A 27,523-nucleotide genomic window follows, 5' to 3' on the forward strand; every position below is an offset into this window, starting at 1 on the left:
TCTCTGCTTTTTAAGATGCTGTCTAGGTTTGTCATTGCTTTTCTCCCAAGAAGCAGGCGTCTTTTAATTTCGTGACTGCTGTCACCATCTGCAGTGATCAAGGAGCCCAAGAAAGTAAAATCTCTCACTGCCTCCATTTCCTCCCCTTCTATTTGCCAGGAGGTGATGGGACCAGTGGCCATGATCTTGGTTTTTTTGATGTTGAGCTTCAGACCATATTTTGCGCTCTCCTCTTTCACCCTCATTAAAAGGTTCTTTAATTCCTCCTCGCTTTCTGCCATCAAGGTTGTGTCATCTGCATATCTGAGGTTGTTGATATTTCTTCCAGCAATCTTAATTCTGGCTTGGGATTCATCTAGTCCAGCCTTTCGCATGATGAATTCTGCATATAAGTTAAATAAGCAGGGGGACAATATACAACCTTGTCGTACTCCTTTCCCAATTTTGAACCAATCAGTTGTTCCATATCCAGTTCTAACTGTAGCTTCTTGTCCCACATAGAGATTTCTCAGGAGACAGATGAGGTGATCAGGCACTCCCATTTCTTTAAGAACTTGCCATAGTTTGCTGTGGTCGACACAGTCAAATGCTTTTGCATAGTCAATGAAGCAGAAGTAGACGTTTTTCTGGAACTCTCTAGCTTTCTCCATAATCCAGCGCATGTTTGCTATTTGGTCTCTGGTTCCTCTGCCCTTTCGAAATCCAGCTTGCACTTCTGGGAGTTTTCGGTCCACATACTGCCTAAGCCTGCCTTGTAGAATTTTAAGCATAACCTTGCTAGCGTGTGAAATGAGCGCAATTGTGCGGTAGTTGGAGCATTCTTTGGCACTGCCCTTCTTTGGAATTGGGATGTAGACTGATCTTCTCCAATCCTCTGGCCATTGCTGAGTTTTCCAAACTTGCTGGCATATTGGGTGTAGCACCTTAACAGCATCATCTTTTAAAATTTTAAACAGTTCAGCTGGAATATCATCACTTCCACTGGCCTTGTTATTAGCAGTGCTTTCTAAGGCCCATTTGACTTCACTCTCCAAGATGTCTGGCTCAAGGTCAGCAACCACACTACCTGAGGTGTACGAGACCTCCATATCTTTCTGGTATAATTCCTCTGTGTATTCTTGCCACCTCTTCTTGATGTCTTCTGATTCTGTTAGGTCCTTACCACTTTTGTCCTTGATTATGGTAATCTTTGTACGAAATGTTCCTTTCATATCTCCAATTTTCTTGAACAGATCTCTGGTTTTCCCCATTCTATTGTTTTCCTCTATTTCTTTGCATTGCTCATTTAAGAAGACCCTCTTGTCTCTCCTTGCTGTTTTTTGGAAATCTGCATTCAGTTTCCTGTATCTTTCCCTATCTCCCTTGCATTTTGCTTGCCTCCTCTCCTCCGCTATTTGTAAGGCCTCGTTGGACAGCCATTTTGCTTTCTTGCATTTCCTTTTCCTTGGGATGGTTTTCGTTGCTGCCTCCTGTATAATGTTACGAGCCTCCATCCATAGTTCTTCAGGCACTCTGTCCACCAAATCTAAATCCTTAAACCTGTTCCTCACTTCCACTGTGTATTCATAAGGGATTTGATTCAGATTGTATCTTACTGGCCCAGTGGTTTTTCCTACTTTCTTCAGTTTAAGCTGGAATTTTGCTATAAGAAGCTGATGATCTGAGTTACATACAGCTCCAGGTCTTGTTTTTGCTGACTGTATAGAGCTTCTCCATCTTTGGCTGCAGAGAATATAATCAATCTGATTTCGATGCTGTCCATTTGGTGATATCCATGTGTAGAGTCGTCTCTTGTGTTGTTGGAAGAGAGTGTTTGTGATGACCAGCTTGTTCTCTTGACAGAACTCTATTAGCCTTTGCCCTGCTTCATTTTGAACTCCAAGGCCAAACTTGCCAGTTGTTCCTTTTATCTCTTGATTCCCTACTTTAGCATTCCAGTCCCCTGTAATGAGAAGAACATCCTTCTTTGGTGTCATTTCTAGAAGGTGTTGTAGGTCTTCATAGAATTGGTCAATTTCACTTTCTTCAGCACCGGTAGTTGGTGCATAAACTTGGATTACTGTGATGTTAAAAGGTCTGCCTTGGATTCGTATCGAGATCATTCTGTCATTTTTGAGATTGCATCCCATTACAGTTTTGCCACTCTTTTGTTGACTATGAGGGCCACTCCATTTCTGCTACAGGATTCTTGCCCACAGTAGTAGATATGATAGTCATCCGAACTGAATTCGCCCATTCCCTTCCATTTTAGTTCACTGATGCCCAGGATGTCGATATTTATTCTTGTCATCTCATTTTTGACCACATCCAGCTTACCGCCATTCATGGTTCTTACATTCCAGGTTCCTATGCAATATTTTTCTTTACAGCATCGGACTTTCATTTCGCTTCCAGGCATATCCGCAACTGAGCGTCCTTTCGGCTTTGGCCCAGCCACTTCATCAGCTCTGAATCTACTTGTACTTGTCCTCCGCTCTTCCTCAGTAGCATGTTGGACGCCTTCCGACCTGAGGGGCTCATCTTCCAGCGTCATAACTTTTATATGCCTGTTGTCTTTGTCCATGGAGTTTTCTTGGCAGGGATACTGGAGTGGCTTGCCAGTTCCTTCTCCAGGTGGATCACATTTAGTCAAAACTCTCCACTATGACCTGTCCATCTTGGGTGGCCCTGCATGGCATAGCTCATAGCTTCTCTGAGTTATTCAAGCCCCTTCGCCACGACAAGGCATTGATCCATGAAGGGGACCTTTCTCTGTAACCCGTTGCAAAAGGAAGTTAGCTTAACCGCAAGAGGATCTGAAGAGGATGTCACAAAACCGCAAGTTGTAAGTAGGGTGCAACCACAATTGTGCCTGTAAAATTCCACATAGACACGTGTATGAAAGTACCAGGTACATAACGCCACTTAGTGGAGTTAGGTAAATGACTTTGCATCTTGGGGTGCTTTCTCTTGATTGGTTGATAAAGTACTGCAGAAAGGCTGACCTTCGCTCTGTCAAAAAGGTATAAAAGCTCTCTGTACATGGACAAGGGTCGGGCAGAATGAGGAATGGTTTTTTTCCTACTGCTCCATATTGTTTTGCCGACAAACCAATGAATTTGTTCAACTGCCTGAGATTTCGTCTGGTCAATTTGGGAAGCCAGTCATCCACCTAACAGCAGGAGGCAGGGAACCTCCTCCTCGAATTGAGGAGTGGAGACATAAAGGGGATCCTGGGGTCATCTAGTCCAACCCCATCAATGCAGGAATCTCAGCTTGTTGCAGAAATTTATGTGTGTGGGGGGGTTGCCCCTCCAGCAGATCTCATGCACACACAGCACTTCCAAAATCAGCACAATCACTTTTGTGATTTGTCCCCACAAAACACTTCATCCCAGTTTCTTCCTATCTATTCAAAGGGACTCTGCTCCACAATTCCAAATGTCACAATTCACTGATCACTGTATCTATGGACTGGCTCACTGGGGAAACTTCAGAGATTCATAGAGACAGGTGAGCTCAGCTTCCCAGCAGCCCCTCTGCATGAGTGATAATCAATGGCATCCTGATACCTGAGTGCCAGACAGGCAGCCGTTCCAGAATTAAGAAACCCAGATGAAGGCAAAAGGCTGTGATTAACTTGGCTGGGAAACAGGGAAATGTAAATATCTCTTTTGTTACACTTGAGGAGTGTTTGGTGGAGGGCAAGGGGAGGCATGGGGCAGGATCCAGGGTGCTCAGAATACTGCCACCAGACCCCCCCCCCTTTCATGATGTAACCATGATGTCTTAGTGATGTAGTTTGGGGGGTATAACATGGGGATTATAAAGGTAAAGGGACCCCTGAACATTAGGTCCAGTCGTGACCGACTTTGGGGTTGCGGTGCTCATCTCACGTTATTGGCCGAGGACAGCTTCCAGGTCATGTGGCCAGCATGACAAACCCACTTCTGGTGAACTAGAGCAGTGCATGGAAACGCCATTTACCTTCCAGCTTTATCTACTTGCACTTTAAGGTGCTTTCGAACTGCTAGGTGGACAGGAGCTGGAACCGAACAACGGGAGCTCACCCCATCATGGGGATTCGAACCGCTGACCTTCTGATCGGCAAGCCATAGGCTCTGTGGTTTAACCCACAGTGCCACCTGCGTCCCAACGTGGGGATTAGCAGTTGATTTGTACGGGGCTTCCATCTTGTTTCACCTTGGAGCAGGTGGGAGACCTGTCGCGACAGTCTTCAATAAAGACCAAGCCTACTGACTACTGTTTTGCTCTGTTATTCCTCGATGGTGTCCTTGTTTTTTGTCCAAGGGAGCCCTCAGATGTCTACGTTTACAAGCTAAAGCATCCATGGCAGATGGCCGTCCAAACTCTGCTTAGAAACCTCCAAGGAAGGAGAGTCCACCACCTCCCAAGGGAGACCTTTCTCCTGCCAAACTGCTCTTAGATGCCCCTCAAGGCAGCGGGTCCCGAGTTCTAGCACTGATGAAACCATTGCACTGGATACCAAGGAGGAACCAAGCAAAGTTCAAAAGAAATAACTCCTATTCTCATCATAAATGAGTAATACTTTCGTATGCATGCCTTTTATTCTAATATACAAAAGTAGATCAATTCCCCTTCCAGAAATGCTTAATTGCTAATTCAATGGACTGAAAATGGATGGTGGTTGTTATTATGTTTAGGGAAGCTTCTAATAATCATTAGCCTGGGGAGCCACATTCTGGTTGAAGGAGGCCAGGATTAGCCCCCAAGGCCTGGGCTGTCCCTCCCCTGTAGTGGGACTTGGAATCCAGGAGAAAACTCTTGGAATAGCCTTGCCAGGTGCTCAGGGACGGACTCACCTGCCCCCATGTCTTTCTCTTTGCAGATGTGCTGTGGTTGCACATCCCTCTCCAGGGGTGAGTATTGGAGAGAACCAGAGCAGGGACTCAGACCTGCCCTCCTTGCCCCCCCACTCTGCCCTATCGGATGTGGAGATGCCCTCCCTTCCCGAGGGACTGACCGCCTGACTTTTGCCTTTCAGCTGCTGGAGGAAGATCAGCTGTTCCTGCTGGAGGTGATTCAGAACTGCCAGGCTGCTCAGCTCAGGGGCTCCAAGCAGGAGACAGCCAAAGCCATCCTGGGGAGTGATGGGTGGAGTGGGGGACCCCCCTGGGGAAGTAGGATAAGTGGATTGTTATATTCTCAATTTCTTATTTTGATTCTGATTGCATTTATTACTTTTATTTGATTGATTGATTTATATTTTAACAGTTTATTTATTTATTTTGCACAGAGCCCTCCTTCCCCCTCACAGCTGTTGCTTTTGGTTGATTTTCTTGATTTCAGCCCGCTGAGATTCTTGACACGGGAGAGCCAAAATGGCGGCGGAGGCAGTAGCTTAGTCAGAGCCTCCCGCCTTCAATCAAGCTTTTAAGCAGTTTTTAGTCACCTTTTGATCCTAAGTTGACACTTAAATTGTTCATTAGTTGCCTTATCAGTTTGTCTCCTTTGTTTTTAGTTTTGTGGTTTTATTTTATGGTTTTATGGCTCAACTCGACTTAGCGTAATCACTGAACGCCGAGTGAAGATTGATTGCAGCCCTGGCGATTAACTTGCAGTTTCGTCTTTATTCACTGGCTGTTTTTCCTCCACCTGTTAAAAGACCTGGTTTTGACTTGACAGAACTTTGCTAATTCCTTAGAATGCCTGTTAGAAGGAAAAAACGAAGCAAGAAGAACCAAAACAGCATAATTGGGACTCATAAATCCTCTAAAGCTGAGAAGCGGTCGAAAGCGAATACCATTACTCCTAACCCTGAAAGAGAGCAAACTGTGAGTAATGATGTCGGGAGATCCCCCCCACTCTTTTCTCCAAGGGAACGAGATGACCTGACTCCCCTCCTCTCAAGGAGGGTTGGAGATGATTCAATCCAGAGGATAGGAGGAGGAGAGACTCCCCTTACTCCAAACGCTGACCCACCCATGTCTTTGGAACAAAACAGCAAAAGAGCTAATTGCCAGCAGATTCCAGACATGCACCCTTACCAAGAAATTTGCATGATGTCTGCAGAAACTATGGTCTTAGTTCTCCAAAGACTGAATGAAATTCTCACAAAAATAGTTAATATAGAGGAGAAATTGGATATCTGCCCTCCCTTTACAAAGCCCAGGCATAGCTATGTTAACGATTTGCCAATACAAGTCACGGACCAAATAAGGTCCTGCCAAGTTCTCCAAAAGAACCAGATTATGCTTGAGATTCATCGCAATATGTACAGGTGGACGAATCGCAGGTCAATTACAACATCCTTATCCCAGCTTTTGAACTGCCATTATAAAAAAGTAGACCTGGAAAACTTCCACTTCTTGCCCAACACAAGAAATGCCACACGTTTACTTATGACCTTTAGTAAACCGGCATTCCCATCCCGACTTATGGAGATGAAAAACATCTTATGGCGGTCTTACTCTCTCCACCCGGTAAGGGTTTTCAAAGATGAAGTAGTGAGACAGTTGGTCCCTGACAGAGAATCAAAACAAATGCTGAGAAGGGAAATCAAACTAAACAATAGAGACATCATAAATACGAAAGAGGAAGAGAAAGTCGTGAGCTCAGAAATACAAGAACTGAAGAGAAGATTATTAAGCATAAAATCGGAGATTTCAATTCAAAGTATAAGGACACTACAGCCTGGAACACAATATTTAAATATGCCCATCAACTTTCCATCCCAAGGAAGGACATCGGTCCAACACTCGGATCTCCTCCTAAGTGATAGCAATGAAGAGGAAGAGCCTGGCGACCATGATAACTCCATGTTAACAACTCCCAAAGAACTTCAGGTTGCTGATAGACTCTTGATCCAAAATACTCAGGCTGGTCCTTTGCTTAATACTCCCAAAACCCACGAAGACAACCGTTCCTCCCCATTCCATCTTTGGCAAGATAGGACAGATGGAGTTCCTCAGCAGGAAGCTGGCTCTCTGTTGGCGAATGATCCCCATTTTACAGCACATGCTTCTTTAATATTCCCAAAGGCCCAGAAAGAGTTAGCAGCCCCTCGGTCATCCCATGAGCAAGAAAGGGATTGACAGCTAGTGGGCCATTGTGGGGCCGCCCTCCTTACATGGGGTGCTGCGGGATGGGCCATACCTAGTGGGGATGTTTGTCCAGCTGATTCCATACTCCATCATTATACCCTTCCGACCCAAGAGACCTGGCCCAGGGATGACTGGTTAGTGAGGGGATACCAGTCCTTTAGAGATGAGGCCAACATGGGGTTTGGGATCACCACCATGGAAGGGCGAGGGAGGTATGGCGGTGGGGGTAGATTTTACAGGCGAAGGGTTTTGAGATGTGGTGATGCTCGAATCCCTTCCAATCTTCGCCCCATCCCGAGGGACGAGGGTAGGGCGAGCAGGGATTACCCACCTCCGTCACTGGTGTTGTGCAATGCCAGGTCTATAGGCAATAAAACCGCCACTATGAGAGACTTTTTCATCTCACTGGAGGTCGACCTGGCTTGCGTGACTGAGACCTGGGTGCGTGAGGGCGAAGTAGTTGCCCTGCATGAAATAACACCCCCGGGCTTCTCCGTCCTCCACCAGTCGCGGACTGTGGGTCGGGGGGGAGGGGTAGCGCTGTTAATCCGGGAGGATTGCTCTTTCAGGGCTCTGCCATCACCATCAATCACCGGCATTGAATGTGTTGGCCTAGTGTGGGGCACCAAGGGGGGCTTGGCTGTCTGGCTGGTGTACCGACCACCTAGCGCACCAGCAGCCACCCTGTCGGACCTGCTGGAGGTGGTGGCAGGCTGGGCCTTGGAGTTCCCTAACCTACTGGTTTTGGGGGACTTCAACGTCCATGCAGATGCCACCCCCTCCTCACGGGTTCCGGATCTGGTGTCTTCCATGGCGACACTAGGGCTCTCCCAGTTTGTTTTGGGTCCCACACATCAAGCAGGCCACACGCTGGATTTGATCTTTGGTGCGGGTATAGACGTGATCATGTCCCCAACTGTGGAAGTGCCATGGTCTGATCACTACGCTCTGAAAGCCAGGATTGACTTCCCGCCCCTCCCCTGCTTGGGTGGCGAGCCTATTTGGGCTCGCCCGCATAGGCTGATGGATCCTGATGGATTCCGTCAGGCCTTGCGGGACCCTGCTCCCCCTGGCGGCTCATTAGAAGAGCTGGTCGAGAACTGGAACAACCGGCTCTTGGCGGCCATCGATGAGATCGCACCTAAGCGCCCTCTGCGACCCCGCCGAAACCGGGCCCCTTGGTTTACCGAGGAGCTTCGGAAAATGAAGCGGGACCTTAGACGGCTAGAGCGAGTATGGCGGCGTGCTCACGACGGAGCCTCAAGAACATCTTACAGGAAACTTATGAAAGCCTATGAGATGGCGGTGAAAGCTGCAAAAAAGTCCTACTTTTCAGCTTCCATTGCATCCGCTAGCTCTCGCCCAGCACAACTTTTTAGAATAATCAGGTCTTTAACAACCCTAGAGGAACAGCCAAATTTAAATACGAATTTGACCCATAGCTGTGAGGCATTTGCGAGCTTTTTTGCGGAGAAAGTCTTGACACTCCGCCGTGACCTCCCTGCCAATTTGGATACAATAACGGAACTGGAGGCCCCTCGACTGTCTTCGAGTTCAGTATTGGACCAATTCGATCAGATACTCCCTGCCGATGTAGACAGATTCCTCCGGGCTGGAAGGCCCACCACTTGCTCCCTGGACCCGTGCCCGTCTTGGCTGATTAGAGCGTGTCCAGATGAGGTACGGGCCCCCCTGGGTGAGATCATCAACTTGTCCCTGGGCACAGGGACTTTCCCAGAGGAGTTGAAGGAGGCAGTGGTGCGTCCACTCTTAAAGAAAACATCTCTAGATCCTTTAGATCTATCCAATTATCGCCCGGTTTCGAATCTTCCGTACCTGGGTAAGATAATTGAGAGAGTGGTTGCCGAACAGCTTGGTAGGTTTCTGGATGAAACATCAGCTCTAGATCCATTTCAGTCCGGCTTTCGCCCTGGTCATGGGACCGAGACAGCTCTGGTAGCCTTAACAGATGATCTCCGTAGACAGCTGGACCGAGGTGGGTCGGGACTGCTGATTCTTTTAGACCTGTCAGCAGCCTTCGATATGGTCGATCATGACCTTTTAGACCACCGCCTTGCCGACGTGGGGATTCAGGGCACAGTCCAACAATGGCTGCGTTCCTTCATCTCAGGTCGGGGACAGAGAGTGGCGCTAGGGAGGGAGTTGTCGCCGCGGCACCCCTTGGTGTGTGGAGTCCCGCAAGGCGCAATCCTTTCCCCAATGCTTTTTAATATCTTTATGCGCCCCCTTGCCCAGATTGTCCGGAGTTTTGGGCTGGGTTGTCATCAATATGCTGATGACACCCAGATCTATCTGTTGATGGACGGCTGCCCTGCCTCGGCCCCGGACACACTCACCAGGTGCTTGGAAGCTGTGGCTGGATGGCTACGTGGGAGCCGACTGAAGTTAAATCCTTCGAAGACAGAGGTCCTCTGGCTAGGTCGGGGCGACATGGGGTTGGGGGGCCAACTCCCATCTTTTGCAGGGGCTCAATTGGTACCAGCGCCTTCTGTCAAGAGTTTGGGTGTAACCTTTGACGCCTCCCTTTCCATGGAGGCGCAGGTTGCATCCACAGCAAAGGTGGCATTTTTCCATCTCCGCCGCATCAAGCAGCTGGTCCCTTACCTCTCTCGCCCCGATCTGGCCACAGTGATCCATGCGACGATCACCTCCAGGCTTGACTATTGTAACTCGCTCTACGCAGGGTTGCCCTTAAAGCTGACCCAGAAACTCCAGCGGGTGCAGAATGCCGCGGCGAGGCTCCTTACAGGGTCCCGGCCGTGGGATCACATTCATCCAGTGCTTTACCAGCTGCACTGGCTCCCGGTGGAGTACAGGATCAGGTTTAAGGTGCTGGTTTTGACCTTTAAAGCCCTATGCGACTTGGGACCCTCGTACCTACGGGACCGCCTCTCCTGGTATGCCCCGCGGAGGACCTTAAGGTCCACAAACAATAATATTCTGGAGATCCCGAGTCATAAGATGGCTAGATTGGCCTCTACTAGAGCCAGGGCCTTTTCAGTACTGGCCCCAACCTGGTGGAACGCTCTTTCCCAGGAGACCAGGGCCCTGCGGGATTTGTCATCTTTCCGCAGGGCCTGCAAGACAGAGCTGTTCCGCCTGGCCTTTGGGTTAGACTCAGCCTGACCCCTGTGTTTTTCTCCCTCATGGCTTGGATTTATGGCCTACTTGAAATGAGGCTGCACTTTAAATTTTAATACTGTATTTTAATCTGTATTTTAACTAATTTTTTTTTATGTTTTATTGTGGTTCTGTTGGTGTCAGCCACTTATGGCCTACTTGAAATGAGGCTGCACTTTAAATTTTAATACTGTATTTTAATCTGTATTTTAATTAATTGTTTTTATGTTTTATTGTGGTTCTGTTGGTGTCAGCCGCCCTGAGCCCGGTTTTTGACTGGGGAGGGCGGGGTATAAATAAAAATTTATTATTATTATTTATTATTATTATTATTATTATTATTTATTATATATTTGTTTGTTTTTATTTGATTTGTTTTTGTTTTTAATATTTTTGTTCTTTATTTTAATATTTTTATTTTATTCTTCTTTAGTTTAATATTTTTTTATTTTACCTTTTTATTTTGTGCACATTTGTGCCTATTTTGTATATATTTTGTACTGTATATATTTCTTTTATACATAGAGTACTTAGGGTTAGGTGTAGGGGCTGAGGTTAGGGTGGGGGTCAGAGTTAGGCTTGGATGGGCATTTTAGATACCGGTAGTTAGTGTTGAAGTTGGTTGTAGTGTTGTAAAGTTCATTAGTGGGTCGTAAATCCTTAGACCCACGCAGCCAACCTTCAATGGCTGCCCAGCTCGCTCTGCAAAGCTTCTTCTTGTTCAGACCCAGCAGAGTTCTAGCGCAGCTGGAACGATGACAGTCTGTGTCTTCAATAAAACAGACTCAACTCCGTTGCTTCTAATCTAATTCAACTTTATTACAGAAGCCTAAAAGAAAAAGAAAAACCAATAGAAGTTAACTGCATGTTTGCAGCTCTTATCTCTAGCACTCTCTCCTACACAAATCTCTCCAGCAGCAAGTCATACTCAGACACAAAACCAAAACTACAAAGGAAATGCATGTATCACTTGTGGGCAGACACCCAGGGAATCAGAACGCCTGTTTTAACTCTGTGATCACCAGAATCTCAACAGTTAGCTAATGTTATAAAAGATTCCATGACCAGAGAGGGGATTCCGAGATGAATTTATGAACCCTGCTTGGTATGCCTATTGCCTTTAAACATTTTCTTTCGAACTGAATGCTCCTTCCACATGTTGGTAACTGGAGTTCAAACTTTGTATCAATTTCCTGCCTCTTTTTATTTGTTTTATGCTTTTGTATTTGTTGCTAAGCTTTGTATCACTATGCATCAAAACTGTAAAATTGACTTTGTACTGCCCACAACTGTCAAAATACTTCCCAGCACCACCTACTGAGTCTACAAATGGACACACACACAAATACAACTTCAGAAATTTTTATTTAAATAAAGGAAAATGCAGGACAAGGCATCACACCCGCACTGATGAATCCTGTCTCCTTATCAGACAGCCCCTAGAACTTCCCAAGACTGACTCTGAGGCTTCCCCGACTCTGAGGCTCTTTCCTCCCACAGGACCTCCGAGGATACGCCCTCTGTGACAATGGAGAAGAGCGGAAACTAGCGCCAACAGCATTTCTCCCAGCTCAGAGTAAGTATCTTGCCTTCCTGTATTCATTTCTTTGGTTGCTTCCATCCTCCCAATAGCACATCCCTGAGTGACTTTTAAGGCAGACAATGCGGTGTGTGTTCCTGGGTGCCAGGATGAGGCCAGAGGCTTTTCCTGCCCCCTTTCCCTGCTGCTGCCCTTCTACCTCTGCCCAGGAGGCTGCAGGGCTCAGGGTGGTCCTCTGGGACAAGGGATTGGGTCCAAGGTGGGTGCAGCCATCCAAGGTGGCTTTCGTGGTGTCATCTGACCCAGATTTTCCTTTCCTCTGCAGAATGTAATAGCTTGGCCAGAGTTGGCCTACCTGAGGCCCGATCAAGGAGAAGGTAAGCCCCACACCTTGGAGACAGGGAACTCCCTTGTCCCTTCTTTGCCCAAGACTCACCTCCCAGGTTTTCTTGCTGGGAGTCCTGCAGGACCTGCTCCCTGCCTGGCAGGCCTTTCCCACCTGGCCAACTTCAAAATCCGTGCCAAGGCAGCTAGCTCTGGGGTGCTCAGGACCAATGGGGATGGATAATGGGAATTGTAGTCCGGGAGCTGCCGAGGACCCAAATTTGGGAAACCCTGCTTTAAAGGAACTTTTGCTTTTGGCCCGCATAGATGGGACCTGCCCACCCTTGTATTTTCTTGTCCTCATGACCTTTGTGCATTTATCTATCTATCTATCTATCTATTTTATTTATTTATTCTTTAAGAGGGCAAATTGAAAGAGAAATCGTATGGCAAACAGCGGAAAAATAAAAGGTTGTGTTTGAAAACAACAACACAAAAACCTGGGGGTGGCCTCCTCCAATATTTCATGGGGGACCAAAGACCCCTACACCTTTAAGAGTCAGTGCCGATTCCCCACACCCACAGGTCTCAGGATGGTTACATATAAAAACACAACATAAAAACACAAAACACCACATTTTTAAAGGGCATTAGATGTCAATCAGCCAAAGGCATGGTAACAAAGGTGCAGATTTGCCTGGCTCCTATAGCTGTATAATGGTTTTTCTGACATTTGTATGGATTCTTTTATGGGATGTGAGACTGTTGCTGTGACTGAAGCTCTTTCCACATTCCACGCACTGATAGGGTTTCTCTCCTGTATGAATTCTTTGATGGGAAGTGAGAGAGGAGCTCTGACTGAAGCTCTTTCCACATTCCACACACTGATAGGGTTTCTCCCCTGTATGAATTCTCTGATGGGAAGTGAGTTTGGACCTCTCAATGAAGCTCTTTCCACATTCCATGCACTGATAGGGTTTCTCCCCTGTATGAATTCTTTGATGGGAAGCGAGTTTGGACCTCTCAGTGAAGCTCTTTCCACATTCCACACACTGATAGGGTTTCTCACCTGTATGAATTCTTTGATGGGAAGTGAGATCGCAGCTCCTCCTGAAGCTCTTTCCACATTCCACACACTGATAGGGTTTCTCCTCTGCATGGATTCTTTGATGGGAAGTGAGATAGGAACTCTGACTGAAGCTCTTTCCACATTCCACACACTGATAGGGTTTCTCACCTGTATGAATTCTTTGATGGGAAGTGAGATCGCAGCTCCTCCTGAAGCTCTTTCCACATTCCAAGCACTGATAGGGTTTCTCCCCTGTATGAATTCTTTGATGGGAAGTGAGATTGCGGCTGTCGCTGAAGCTCTTTCCACATTCCACACACTGATAGGGCTTCTCCCCTGTATGAATTCTTTCATGGGAAGTGAGAGAGGAGCTCTGACTGAAGCTCTTTCCACATTCCACACACTGATAGGGTTTCTCCCCTGTATGAATTCTTTGATGGGAAGTGAGTTTGGACCTCTCAGTGAAGCTCTTTCCACATTCCACACACTGATAGGGTTTCTCACCTGTATGAATACTTTGATGGGAAATGAGATAGTGGCTGTGACGGAAGCTCTTTCCACATTCCACACACTGATAGGGTTTCTCCCCTGTATGAATTCTTTGATGGGAAGTGAGATCGCAGCTCCTCCTGAAGCTCTTTCCACATTCCACACACTGATAGGGTTTCTCCCCTGTATGAATTCTCTGATGGGAAGTGAGATCGGTTCTCCAACTGAAGCTCTTTCCACATTCCACACACTGATAGGGTTTCTCCCCTGTATGGATTCTTTGATGGGAAGTGAGATGGGAGCTCTGATTAAAGCTCTTTCCACATTCCATGCACTGATAGAGTTTCTTTCCAATAAAGTTTTGTTGATGGGAAGTGGAATGGGAGCTCTGACTGCAGCTTTCTCCACACACCAAATCTTTACATGGCTTCACCACTATGGGGATTTTTTCATGGTCACCTTTGTTCTCGATTTCAGATTCATCACAATCTGCAATGGAGACAAAAAGGGATTAGAGCCTCAGGAACAAATGGAGAAGAAGTGAAGGGAGTTGGGTTTGTGTTCATTAGCTGTGTTATTTTTCATTAAACAACATATTTATTATTAGATTCTGATGAGTTGTTGAATGTTGATTTGTTTCATATTCAGTAGTCGTCAAAATTGTGGAAGACTTATCATAAAATTATATATTAATGGAAAGATAATTAGATCAAGAATGAAATTCAACAAAGTTTGTTCAATTACCCGTATTCTACCAAATGTTATAGCCAAATAACCAGAAAAAGGAAGCGCAACTTGCTTAGGTTGACTTTTGTCAGTGTGTTATGTGATTGCTATCAAGTTGGTTGGTTTTTTTTTGTTCTTTCATTTAGTGAGGTTGTAAAACATAATAAAATTATAGAAATGGCACAAAGAGTTGACTTGCCACCCAGAAATGATGTAAAATAGTACTATTAGGTGAACAACACCACAGTTATGAAGAAATTAGAAGAGAGATTGGGGAAAACTTAACCAAAGCTGGCATTTCTATATTTTGAAGAGGTCTATGGGGACTCAGTCACTACAAAATCAGACTTCCAGGAAAAGGTGCACAAGGACAAGTGACGATCGAAGAATGGAGAGACTGTCCCTACATGACAGAAGAAAATCATCTGGGTGTACACAAGATGACATGGCGCAAAGTAATGTGAAGATGAGTGCAAGGATTGGTCTAAATGTTAGAATTGAAAAGAAAAAGCCATTGTTATCTCTCAAGCAAAGGTTGAAAAGATTAAACCCATGTTAACAGGACAGCGGAACAATGGGACAGTGTTATTTAGAGCGATGAGACCCAAATCTCCTTGCTTGTTAGTGATGGCATGCAATACGCGAGGAGAAGAATCGGATAAGATTTACATCCTACTTGCATTACACCGACCGTGAAACACCCAAAGAGTGTGATGATAGGGGGTTGTATGGCAGCAAAAGGTGTGGGCAGAATTTGTGTCATTAATGGGAATGTAAATGCCCCAAAATACATGAAACAACACAGCAATAAAGTGCAATTAACAGAGGCAATAATTCAGTATTGGTTTCACATTATTACAGCTGCAGAACTAAAAACTTGGTTCACTTCACGGGAAGGCGTTGTAAGGCCGTAATGAAAGCTAAAGGTTACCAATGGTTACCAAAGCTTTCACGTTTTTTCTTTATGACTGCTGTTCTAATAAATACTCCTTCCTTCCTTCCTTCCTCCTCCTCCTCCTCCTCCTCACTGCTACTACTACCTGAGATTCAATAAGCCTAGCTCTTCTCTGGGATGGATTTTGTTTGGCCCAGTCATGGCATCCCCTCCATCTCCAATGTCGGTCGTCTCTTTGGTCAACCCAAGACTGACAGGAGCAAAAACAGAAAATCTGAAGTTACATGTCTTTCCTAATAATTCTGAAGCTGACATTTAAGGTGGCCTGGGCAGTTCAGAGCAGCCCAATCGTGGCAGAAAAAGGAACAAATAGAGGAAGATTGTTCAAAGAAAAAGACTGTATTTTACTGTTTATTGGGTGTGTGTGTGTGTGTTAGGTTCCCAGGTGTTATAGTGTTATGGTGTCCACTGTAGAGTTCTGTGGAAATATATGAGGTTCATCACATAGAGGTATTTTGTTGAATTTCCAGTCAGATATGGCGATCCCACAGGGAGCCTTACCAAGAGAAGCCACGATCCCACAATTCTCCTCCATGACGTCCTTATGCAGAGCTCTCTGGTCAGGATCCAGCAATGCCCACTCCTCGTCCGTGAAACGAACAGCGACGTCTTCAAAGCACACTGGACCCTAAAAGAAAAAGGGAAATGTCTGAGACCCTACCTGCCCGCAGACTGTCTTGCCAGAGTAGTGCATGCTTTAGTTATCTCCCGCTTGGACTACTGCAATGTGCTCTATGTGGGGCTACCTTTGAAGGTGACCTGGAAACTACAACTAACCCAGAATGCGGCAACTAGACTGGTGACTGGGAGCGGTGCCGAGACCACATAACACCGGTCCTAAAAGACCTACATTGGCTCCCAGTACGTTCCCGAGCACAATTCAAAGTGTTGGTGTTGACCTTTAAAGCCCTAAATGGCCTCGGTCCAGTATACCTGAAGGAGCGTCTCCACCCCCATCGTTCGGCCCGGACACTGAGATCCAGCGCCGAGGGCCTTCTGGCGGTTCCCTCACTGCGAGAAGCCAAGTTGCAGGGAAATAGGCAGAGTGCCTTCTCGGTGGTGGCACCCACCCTGTGGAACGCCCTCCCATCAGATGTCAAAGAGAAAAACAGCTACCAGATTTTTAGAAGACATCTGAAGGCAGCCCTATTTAGGGAGGCTTTTAATGTTTAATAGATTATTTCATTTCATTTTTCTGTTGGAAGCCGCCCAGAGTGGCTGGGGAAATAAATAATTTATTTTTATTATTGTTGTTATTGTTGTTACTACCGCCCACAGGTAAGCCATAGCTTTCTGACGTCATGCCCTCGGTCTCACCTTTGGTGTTCTGAGTCGTCTCCCGTGCCCTTTCTGTGACCTTTGCCTTCTCTTGAAGAGGCATGGCTCACTTGGTGGAGCAAGTCTCGCAAATATCAGAGGAAACATAAGTGTCAGCTCACGATGTAAAAGTGCTAAAGGTCAGACTGTTCCTAAACGTGTGCATATTGTGCTAATAAAAGGAGCCTCTGCCAAGCTAGCAATCAGCTTGGTTATGCACAGCTCACCTGCAATAACTCCTCACTTGCCTGCTTTACTTCATCTGGTGCCCAACGTGGGGCTAGTTTTACACACTTCGCTCGGCAAGAGCTACGGATCCCGGTGAATATACGAAGGAAGGAACATAAGTATGGGGAGTTCCCTTTCTGCCCAGCAATTGCACCATCGTGAAGATCTCCATTATTTGCTTGTACAAGCATGGCATCCTTGATCTTGCAAGGCACTTAACACTCTCTTGAAAGCAATTGATGCACGTTGTCCCTGGTAATCCAGAATGCGGCAGCTAGACTGGTGACTGGCAGTGGCCGCCGAGACAGCCATCTGTCAGGAATGCTTTGATGGTGTTTCCTGCTTGTCAGGGGGTTGGACTGGATGGCCCTTGTGGTCTCTTCCAACTCTACGATTCTATGATTCTAAGACTTGTGTCGAGCTACTAACCACAGCAAAATCTGCAACAACTGTATTAGCAAACTCCTGAGCATACCTGGTGGGCGTCTTGCCCTTTGTAGCTCCTTCTGAGTTGCGCACCTGACGCACCTCCTCCACTGTATCAGTGGAATTCTCTTTAGTGCACCTGCTGTTTAAAACAGCAACAGACTTACTATGTAAGTCTCCAGCAATGGGGTTGCCTAGGAGAGCTGGACCATGAAGAAGGCTGATCACCGAAGAATTGATGCTTTTGAATTACGGTGCTGGAGGAGACTCTCGAGAGTCCTGTGGACTGCAAGAAGATCAAACCTATCCATTCTGAAGGAAATCAGCCCCGAGTGCTCACTGGAAGGACAGATCCTGAAGCTGAGGCTCCAATATTTTGGCCACCTCATGAGAAGAGAAGACTCCCTGGATGTTGGGAAAGATTGAGGGCACAAGGAGAAGGGGACGACAGAGGACGAGATGGTTGGACAGTGTTCTCGAAGCCACCAACATGAGTCTGACCAAACTGCGGGAGGCAGTGGAAGACAGGAGTGCCTGGCGTGCTCTGGTCCACGGGGTCACGACGAGTCGGACACGACAAAACAACAACAACAACAAATTTACAAACATAACATCCCAGAGATGAAGGGTTTTCTAGCTCCCTCAGGCCTTAATCTTTCCATTGATTATAGTTCCTTTTTGTAATCTAATCCTATGGCTGCATGTGGAGGAGTGGAGACACGAACCCGGTACCCCAGATTATGAGTCTACCGCTCTACCGCTCTTAACCACTACACCACACAGGGAGAAGGGGACGACAGAGACGAGATGGTTGGACAGTGTTCTTAAAGCTACGAACATGAGTCTGACCAAACTCTTGAGGCAGTGGAAGACAGGAGTGCCTGGCGTGCTCTGGTCCACGGGGTCATGACGAGTCGGACACGACAAAACAACAACAACAACAAATTTACAAACATAACATCCCAGAGATGAAGGGTTTTTGTAGCTCCCTCAGGCCTTAATCTTTCCATTGATTATAGTTCCTTTTTGTAATCTAACCCTATGGCTTTGTATTTTATGGCATGAATTCTCTGTTCTCTGTTCACACTATATTGTTCTGTCCCTTTAAATGGCTTTTAGCCCTTTATGTATTTAACACAGAGAAATTTACACTTTGTATCAGCTTCAGCCGACCTTGAAGATTGTATGTAATGCTCAAGCTTTTACCGAGAACATTTATGATCTCCAAGTGAACTACTGAATTATAGACTGATAGAGATTAGTAGTGTTTATGCACCATTGAATATATGCGCCAGGCCATTGCATTTGCACATATATTTTGCAAATATTATTTACACTGTTGCCATAATATATTTTTTCCACTGTTTATTGTCACGGCTTTTTGCTTTTTGCTTTGTGTTTTCATTTAAATTTTCCGTGATTGTCTGTTTGCTATTTACCTCCTCTTCCCAGGCTTCTCCCTCTCCCCCCCCCCCACTGATCACCCATCCTTCTTCTACCTCCACTTGTCTTCCTGGTTCCCCGGCTGCATCCTCCCACTATTCCTCTGTGCCCAACCAGTCCATGACATTGCTCCATCTCTCGGCTTCTGTCCCCACAAGGCAGCTTCCCCTGACCTGATCTGGTTCCACAGCCGCTGCTTCCCTTCTGCCCCCATGAAAAGACGGAACAGGAGGTCTTGCCGGCATCATTCCGTCACCTGCAAGAGAGAAAAGGTAAACAGGATGCCAGGAGTGCCTGCTTCTCTCACAGGTGGAACAAGGCATCTCTAACTACAGATGGGCCTTTGAGAAAGCCTTACCTGCTGAGAGCATTTGTACGTTTGTGCCCATTTCATATGTTTGTTGTGCAGAAATACATCTCCCCTCCTCTGGACCCTTGTTCCCAACTGTCACCCCCAAAACAAGATGAAAAGAACCCTCAGATGAGTTGGAAAAGCAACAGAATGAGACCAAACAAAGAAAAACCACCTTCCTCCTTACCCAGTGGCCTCTCTCTGGTGTCCAACGGAGGCCTCTCTGCCTCACAGGAATCCAGGTCCATTTCTGCAAAATGATCCTTTCCCTGAAAAAGAAACAAGGATTCAAAACAGAGAATGGGGAGAAATATTTAAAAGAGAATGTCAAAGACTTGAAGGGTGTGAGTTCTCATTCCATGGATGCTTTCCCAGAAAACGGATGGGCCATCAGTAGACCATTATGGGATGTTCTCTGTCCTGTTTGGAGCCCCTTGGGAGTATCCAGCGGAAAGTCTCTCTCACCTGCTTTCTCTCTTCTGCCTGACTCAGGAGGAAACCTTCGGCCAGGGCCACCGCCTGGGAACTGGTCTCCGCTCCGCATTCCCTCACCCAGCTCTCCATCTCCGGGGGAAGGACAGCCAGGAACTGCTCCAAGATCACCAGGTCCAGCATCTCAGCTTTCGTGTGCCTTTCTGGCTTCAGCCACTGGTGGCAAAGGTGGTAGAGTCGGCTGCAAACCTCTCGGGGTCCTTTGGCCTCCTGGCAGCAGAACTGCCTCAACTTCTGGCTCTGCACCTCTGAGCGGAGGGTGTCCTCCTCACCCAGGATCTTCTGCACTGGGTTTTCCCAGAATCCCCCACTGCTCCCAGTTTGGATGGCATGGCCTCTTCCTGCTCCAGGGCCAGCTGAATCTTGCTCATCCATCTGTGCTCTCAGGAAGCCTCTAAGAGATCGGAAGGAACCCTTTGCTCTTATGCCAAGTTCTGTTGCTGAGAAGCTCTAGGAAATCCTACGAAGCAAATACATTGGTTCTGATACAGAATTTGTAGGACAGGGGGAAATAATGGTTCCCTGAGCCAAGCTCTGCCCCTCTGAGCGGAGGGTGTCCTCCTCATCCAGGATCTTCTGCACAGAGTTTTCCCAGAATGTCCCAGCTGAGTCTTGTCCATCCATCTGTGCTCTCAGGAAGCCTCTAATAGATCGGAAGGAACCCTTTGGTCTTCTGCCAAGTTCTGCCTGTTGCAATGAGAAGCTCTAGCAAATCCTACAAAGCAAATACATTGTTCTGTTACAGAATTTGTAGGACAGGGGGAAATAATGGTTCCCTGAGCAAGCATGGATGAGTCTTACTGGGAACCAGGGCTGGACTGCACCGGATCCCAGACCATGAGCTATCCTTTTGAAAAGAAAGAGGAAGAGGAGAAGACATCATAATCATCATCCTCACTTTTAATTTGTATACCGCCTTTCTATCTTACAATACTCAATATGGTTTACAAGCTGAAGAAACAGAATCTAATGCAATACAAAAATGTGATGATAAAACATAGCTTTAAAATAAGCAATCAAATAATGTAACGTTCAACAATCATTAGAATACTATTGAATAATATCAGCATATGAAAATTTAACAGAAACCCACTCTTAACACTTACAATCAATAAAACCACAGTGCATAAAACAATACAATACAAATGGAGGAACAGAGACTGGAGGGTCGGGCAAGGCGGGTGGAAGGCGGCCTTGCCTGATGGAGTCTCTCCTCTCCCAGTTCTTCCTCCAGGACCAGCTCCCTTATGAGGACTCCCAGGGCCAGGGGGTGGGACAAGGCAGGTGGGAGAAGGTCTCTAGCCTCCTAGGAATGCAAAATGTGGAGGCAACTGAAGGGATTTCTGGGAGATTAATCAGCCTGGATTCTGCTGCCTTCCAGTCAATGCATGAAGTCAGAACCGAATGATAAGGGAATCATTTGTATCTTGTGAGAAATGGATGATTGGCTCTAGTGGGGGTCCTCACCTGGGGGTCCTCAGGAGTTGCCCCAAACCCCACCCCACCCCCTGCTTCTTTTATTGCACTTGGACTCTCTGCCGCTCTCAAGACAGACTCCTGGGGTGGGGTCCCTTTTTCTTTGCTCTGAGGGCCAGGTATGTATCTGGCCAACCCCCTGAGGGCCAAGTGGGTGGGGGCCAAGACATATCCCTTGAAATTCAGGAGGGAAATTTATTATTATTATTATTATTATTATTATTATTATTATTATTATTATTCTGTTAGATAGCTTAACACACACACAGCCATTGATGCCAAGGTCCCTGGAGGCTCAGTGAGTAGCAGCGCCCATTTCCGGCTCAGCTGGTTTTCCAGCAACAATCCCTTTGGGACAGAGAGGATGTGGTCCTGGGATGCCATGCTCTGGGTGCGACGGGATTGCTGCAGTGGCCTCCGTGTGGAGCTGCCCTTGGAGATGAATGGGAAACTGGTCTGCAATGCAGCAGCCAGACTATGGGCTGGGATCCCTCTCCTTATTCCTGGCCTTTCTCTCCCACCTTTCTTCCCTCCCTCCTCCAAGTGGGTATTTTAATAGAGGGGGGGGCTAGTCCACCTCCTCGTCCAGCTTTGGAAAACCATTTGCACGTGTTTCTTCTGTTGTGCAATGACGCTGAGCGACGTCACACAGAGTTAAAGTCCTAGGGAAGAAGAGAGATTTGGTGGGAGTTTGGGATCCTCTGATCTCCAGGAAGGGGAGCCTTGCAGGAAGGGGGGTCTTTGTTCAGGAGGCCCTTGCTCCTCCCTGGCAGGACCCTCTCCTCCGTGACTTGGCTTTGTCGTCGTCCCCCCCCGGCACCCTCCCCTGCTGCAGCCCTGGGACCCCCCCTCTCCCCACTGCACCCTCTGGGGGGGGAAGAGAGGAGACTCACCAGATCATCCCAGAAGGGAGGGGACAGTGATGCAGCCCTTGCAGGAAAGACACCAAAGCAGGAAAGTACTGGGGAGGGAGGGGCCTTGGCTCCGGAGGACCTGGGAATCCCCCTTGCTTCCTGTCCTCTCTAGGAAGGCAGCTCGCTTCCCTTTAACCCTTGCAAAGCCCTCAGCTCTGCCCACTCTTGCTTGGCAGAACCTCGGCATTTTATTGTTTTTTTATGGATTTAGGGGGGCTACCCCAATGGCCAGATATGCTTTTTGGGGGTGAGGCTCTTGGCTGGACTCTGAGCATCTCCCTCCCTTGGCCAGAAACCAGAGGAACAGCTTGCAGGGAAAAGGGCTTTGCAGGAGGCAAGGAACCTCCTCCTCGAATTCAGAAGTGGAGAGAGAGGAGGGGACCCTAGGGTCATCTAGTCCAACCCCCAGCAATGCAGGAATCTCAGCTAAAGCATCCATGGCAGATGGCCGTCCGATCTCTGCTTAGAAACCTCCAAGGAAGGAGAGTCCCCCACCTCCCAAGGGAGACCTTTCCTCTGCCAAACTGCTCTTAGAGAAAGTAGGGATTTCTTTTCCTCTGGGATTTTATGCAGTCCGAATTCATCCAGGAACTGCTCCACCTCTTCTTTATTTTGATTTTCTTGCTTGTACAGTTGTTTAAAAAACTTTTGAAAACATTTTTGTATCTCTGTCGGGTGCTCCAGATGTTTTCCGTCTTGGACGAGATTTGTAATGGTATTCAATTTCTGCCTCTTTTTCAATTGCCATGTGCGACGAAAGTCCCTCTCGCTTTCCGTCTTATAACTCTGACCTCTCAATTATTAAAAGCACTAGCAGGGATTTCTGAGGTAAATCAAACCTCCCACTTATCCCTCTAGCCTTTCTTTAAACCCTCTAGCACTTGTGGGTTTTCAAAAATAAAAGAGAGTCCTCTTCCAGCCTAAACGTGACCAGGTACCTATATAGACTTGGGGCTATAAATAAGACTGTTCCTATGTGCGCTCAGATAAGGGTTTCCCTTCACTAGAACCTCCCTTACTGTAAAGCTAGCCTCCTTCCTGAGGTAACTTTATTATCACTCAGAACCTGTCTCCTCCTTTAGCCCCCCCCTTTCTTGGTGCACTCTCAGCCACAAACTAACCTTTCTCCTCTAAAAGGCAGTTTTGACGGTTTAAAAGAGTTCCCCACCACCTGGGTTCCTGGGTACCTTAGCTGGAAAATGAAATAGACGATTTACTGGTATGACACTTTAAAGATGGATATTTATTGGCTTGAATCTTAATGGTTGCTTTCTGGTAACATTGGTACAAACTTAACTTCACAGGTAACGTTCGTGGTAATCAAATAACAGAATACCTATCCACTACTTCATCTACTCTAAAATCTACCTTCTCCACAACCACCCAAGCTCCCACACAAAAAACCCCCAACCGCCAACTCACTGCTGCACATCATATTTAAACCCCCGGCAGTCCCACCTCCAGCGGAATGTTGCTGCCAGTCACCAGGGAGACTGGGTTAACCCTTCAAGCGGCCTGCTTGGAGAAGCAAAATACAACAGAACATTTCTTTAAAAACAAAAACAAAAAAAAAAACACGTCACACCATGCCAGTAATTTTCCACATTTGTTTGCTGATTCGAACGATTTCTGCTTCATCCATTTGATTTTTGATTCAATTTCTTGGTTTATCAATTGAGAGTATTGAATTTGCAATGCCTTAATTTCTTTTTGAACCTGTTGATTTTTAGGATTTCCTCTCAATTTCCTTTCTTTTTCTTTCATCTGGTTTAAAATCTTTTCTTTATACGTGTTGCTTTCTTTCTTCTTTATTGCATTCTGTTGGATTAGAAATCCTCTCATCACTGCTTTACTGGCATCCCAGACAATTTTTTTCTCAGTTGTGATCCTCAGATTTATGTCAAAATAGTCTTTCAATGTCTTTTGAGCTTTCTCCACTATTTTCTCATTTCTTACTAAAGCATCATTCATTCTCCATCTGAAAGTTCCCTGAAGAGATGTCTTTAAATCCAATAGAACTGCGTTGTGATCGGAGCAAGTTCTTGGACAAATTTCAACATCATTTATTCTTGGTCCTAATTCTCTTGTAATCCATATGTAATCAAGACGACTCCAGGATTGTTGAGAATTTGAGAAAAAAGTTTGGTCTTTTTCCAATGGGTTTTTCAGTCTCCAAGTGTCAATCAGATCAAGGTTTTCAGTCAATTCGACACTTTCTCAACAGATATCAACGCAATAAGTGGAAAATGCGATACAACAAATGCAGTCGGGCAATACCCCAGGACCGGATGGTTTATCAGCTGCTTACTATAAGACAATGAAGGACTGGTTAGTCCAACCTTTGAAAGATTTGTGTAATGAAATTTTGAATGGAGGAGAGACTCCTGAATCTTGGAAAGAGGCATACACCACTCTGATACCGAAACCAGATACGGATAGAACGCAAGTTAAGAATTATCGCCCAATCTCCCTACTTAATGTGGATTATAAAATATTTGCTAACATTTTAGCCTCCAGATTGAAAAGGGTTTTGAAAGACTTTATTCACCAAGACCAAGCGGGCTTCCTTCCGGGGAGGCATATGAAGGATAACATTAGGAATGTAGTGGACATTTTGGAAATGCTGGAGCAGAAAATAAATAAAAAAGCCATTTTGATGTTTATAGACGCAGAGAAGGCCTTTGACAATATTTCTTGGCTGTTTTTAAAAAGGAACTTAGAAAAAATGGGGATGGGCAACAATTTTTTGAATGGAGTAAAAGCAATCTATTCAGAGCAAAAAGCTAAGATAATTGTGAATAATATGGTGTCAGAAGAAATTAGAATTGAGAAAGGTACAAGACAGGGGTGTCCTCTCTCTCCTTTACTTTTTATATCGGTCCTGGAAGTCTTGCTCGATAGGATTAGAAAAGATGATGAAAAAAGAGGTGTGACTGTAGGGAAGAAACAATACAAACTTAAAGCCTTTGCTGATGATTTGGTATTAACCTTACAGGACCCAGAGTCCAGTGCACAGAGGGCACTGGAAGTAATTCAAGAGTTTGGAAGGGTAGCGGGTTTTAAACTGAACAAATCAAAAACTAAAGTATTAGATAAAAATTTGAGTAAGGAGGAAAGAGAAAAATTGCAAGAAGCAACTGGTCTCTCCTTTGTCAAGAAAGTGAAATACCTTGGTGTTAATATGACTTCTAAAAATTTAAATCTGTTTAAAGATAATTATGTGAAATTATGGCAGGAAGTGAAGAAAGATTTAGAAATGTGGACCAAATTGAAATTGTCTCTGTTGGGCCGTATAGCAACGGTTAAGATGAATGTATTGCCAAAAATGTTGTTTATGTTTCAATCATTGCCAATAATTGAAAAGTTGACTTGTTTTAAGGAATGGCAAAAGGTGCTATCGAAATTTATATGGCAAGGGAAGAAGCCAAGAATCAAATATAAGATACTGACAGATGATAAGCAAAGAGGAGGCTTCTCCCTGCCAGATTTTAAAATTTATTATGAAGCAGCTGCCTTTTGCTGGTTGAAAGACTGGTTTACATTGGAAAACGCAGATATTCTGGATTTAGAAGGTTATGATAATGTGTACGGTTGGCATGCATATGTGTGGTATGACAAGGTAAAAGCCCACGGAGGCTTTAAAAGGCATATAATTAGAAATTCATTGTATAAGGTTTGGTTTAGATACAAAAATTTATTAGAGAGGAAAACACCAAAATGGATTTCACCGTTGGAGGCCAAGATTCGCAAAAGGTTAAACACGGAGACCGGTTGGCCAAAATATAGAGACTTGTTGATTGAAGATGGAGACCAATTTAAGTTAAGAACATATGAGGAGTTGAAAGGTAAACTAGATGATTGGCTCCAATATCATCAGATAAATGAAGTGTATAAAATGGATAGAGTAATTGGTTTTCAAACAGAGAAGTCAAAGGTGGAAACAGAATTAATAGAACCTAAGACGAAAATACTTTCTAGAATGTACAAATTGTTGCTAGAATGGCATACAAAAGATGAACAAACTAAAAATGCTATGATTTTGTGGGCAAAGGATGTGGGACATAATATTATGATGGAGGATTGGGAAAAGTTGTGGAAGGAGAATATTAAGTTTACTGCGTGTAGTTTACTAAAGGAGAATATAATGAAGATGATGTACAGATGGTATCTTACACCAGTAAAGTTAGCAAAGATATACCACAACCATGATAACAAATGTTGGAAATGTAAGAAAGAAATAGGTTCATTTTACCACATGTGGTGGACATGTCCACTAGTGAATGACTTCTGGAATAAGATTTATAATGAACTTAAGAAAGTGCTGAAAGGCACATTTGTTAAGAAACCAGAGGCATTCCTAGTGGGCATTGTAGAAAAAGGAGATTCCTAAGAAGAAGGTATCCTTTTTTATGTATGCCACCACAGCAGCGAGACTCCTGATTGCTAAATATTGGAAGCAACAAACGATACCAACGATCGACGAATGGCAGATGAAGATGATGGAATTTATGGAACTGGCTGAGATGACCGGACGAATCCGCAACCAGGGAGAACAAGCGATTGAAGAGGAGTGGAAAGATTTTAAATTGTATTTAAAAAAGTATGCCAAAGTAATATTTTAGAGCAGAAATTAAGTGGTAAATAAAACTGTGGAATAGTAGATGAGGTTATCTAGAACAGGAAAATAAGAGATGTATTAGCAAAGGTGATTATTTGAAAGTAGAATTTGCTATTTAGAAATGTGTATAAGAACCACAGGGATGGGATGGGAACCCGAGGAGGTACCAATGTATACTGTGATGAAGATAAGATATATTAGTTTTTATGTTTTTGTTTTTTGTTCTTTCTTGTATTTTTCTATTTTCTGTTTTCGTATTTGTCTTTTTTCTTATTGTTTCAAATCTTGTTAATTTTTTTTGCTGAAAAATTAATAAAATATTAATTATAAAAACAAAACAAAACAGCTCTTAGATGCCCCTCAAGGCAGCGAGTCCTGAGTTTTAACACACTGGCTGCCGAGGAGGAAGCAAGCGAAGTTCTAAATAAATAAATCCTATTCTCATCATAAATGAGTGATACTTTCCTATGCATGCCTTTTATTCTAATATACAAAAGTAGATCAATTCCCCTTCCAGAAATGCTTAATTGCTAATTCAATGGACTGAAAATGGATGGTTGCTGTTATTATGTTTAGGGAAGCTTTTAATAATCATTAGCCTGGGGAGCCACATTCTGGTTGAAGGAGGCCAGGATTAGCCCCCAAGGCCTGCGGTGTCCCTCCCCTTTAGTAGGACTTGGAATCCAGGAGAAAACTCTTGGAATAGCCTTGCCAGGTGCTCAGGGACGGACTCACCTGTCCCCATGTCTTTCTCTTTGCAGATGTGCTGCGGTTGCACATCCCTCCCCCAGGGGCGAATTAGTATAGGAGAGAGCCAGAGCAGGGATTCAGACCTGCCTTCCTTGCCCCCCACTCTGCCCTCTTGGATGTGGAGAAGCCCTCCCTTCCCGAGGGAACGACAGCCTGACTTTTGCCTTTCAGCTGCTGGAGGAAGATCAGCTGTTCCTGC

General features: G+C 45.4%; 2 protein-coding genes across 2 annotated transcripts in view; both read right to left on the reverse strand.

The window, feature by feature from the left end:
* LOC148686086 (uncharacterized) overlaps nt 1–27,523 on the reverse strand; it is a 55,847-nt gene that overhangs the window by 16,522 nt on the left and 11,802 nt on the right. Inside the window, exons 4-5 of the mRNA XM_088668971.1 lie at nt 22,300–22,302; nt 12,867–13,973 (exon numbers count right to left, since the gene is read on the reverse strand). Of these exons, the coding sequence (XP_088525097.1) occupies nt 12,867–13,973; nt 22,300–22,302 (1,110 nt within the window). The remainder of the gene's footprint in view (nt 1–12,866; nt 13,974–22,299; nt 22,303–27,523) is intronic.
* LOC148686087 (zinc finger and SCAN domain-containing protein 31-like) lies at nt 15,841–22,061 on the reverse strand. The gene is made up of 4 exons (XM_088668966.1): nt 21,936–22,061; nt 19,540–20,281; nt 19,262–19,343; nt 15,841–18,978 (listed from the first exon to the last, which is right to left on the reverse strand). Exons 2-4 carry the CDS (start codon nt 19,939–19,941, stop codon nt 18,818–18,820), a joined length of 645 nt encoding a protein of 214 aa, XP_088525092.1. The 5' UTR covers nt 19,942–20,281; nt 21,936–22,061; the 3' UTR covers nt 15,841–18,817.

Source organism: Zootoca vivipara, chromosome 4, assembly GCF_965207765.1.
Source record: "Zootoca vivipara chromosome 4, rZooViv2.hap1.1, whole genome shotgun sequence".
NCBI lineage: Eukaryota > Metazoa > Chordata > Lepidosauria > Squamata > Lacertidae > Zootoca > Zootoca vivipara.

Coding starts and splice junctions, on each gene's coding strand:
- LOC148686087 (XM_088668966.1), bottom strand. CDS start 19,941: ATGGATGAGCAAGATTCAGCTGGCCCTGGAGCAGGAAGAGGCCATGCC. Junction 19,344..19,539: donor AGGCAGAAGAGAGAAAGCAG/GTGAGAGAGACT, acceptor TTTCTTTTTCAG/GGAAAGGATCATTTTGCAGA. Junction 18,979..19,261: donor CACCAGAGAGAGGCCACTGG/GTAAGGAGGAAG, acceptor TCTCTCTTGCAG/GTGACGGAATGATGCCGGCA.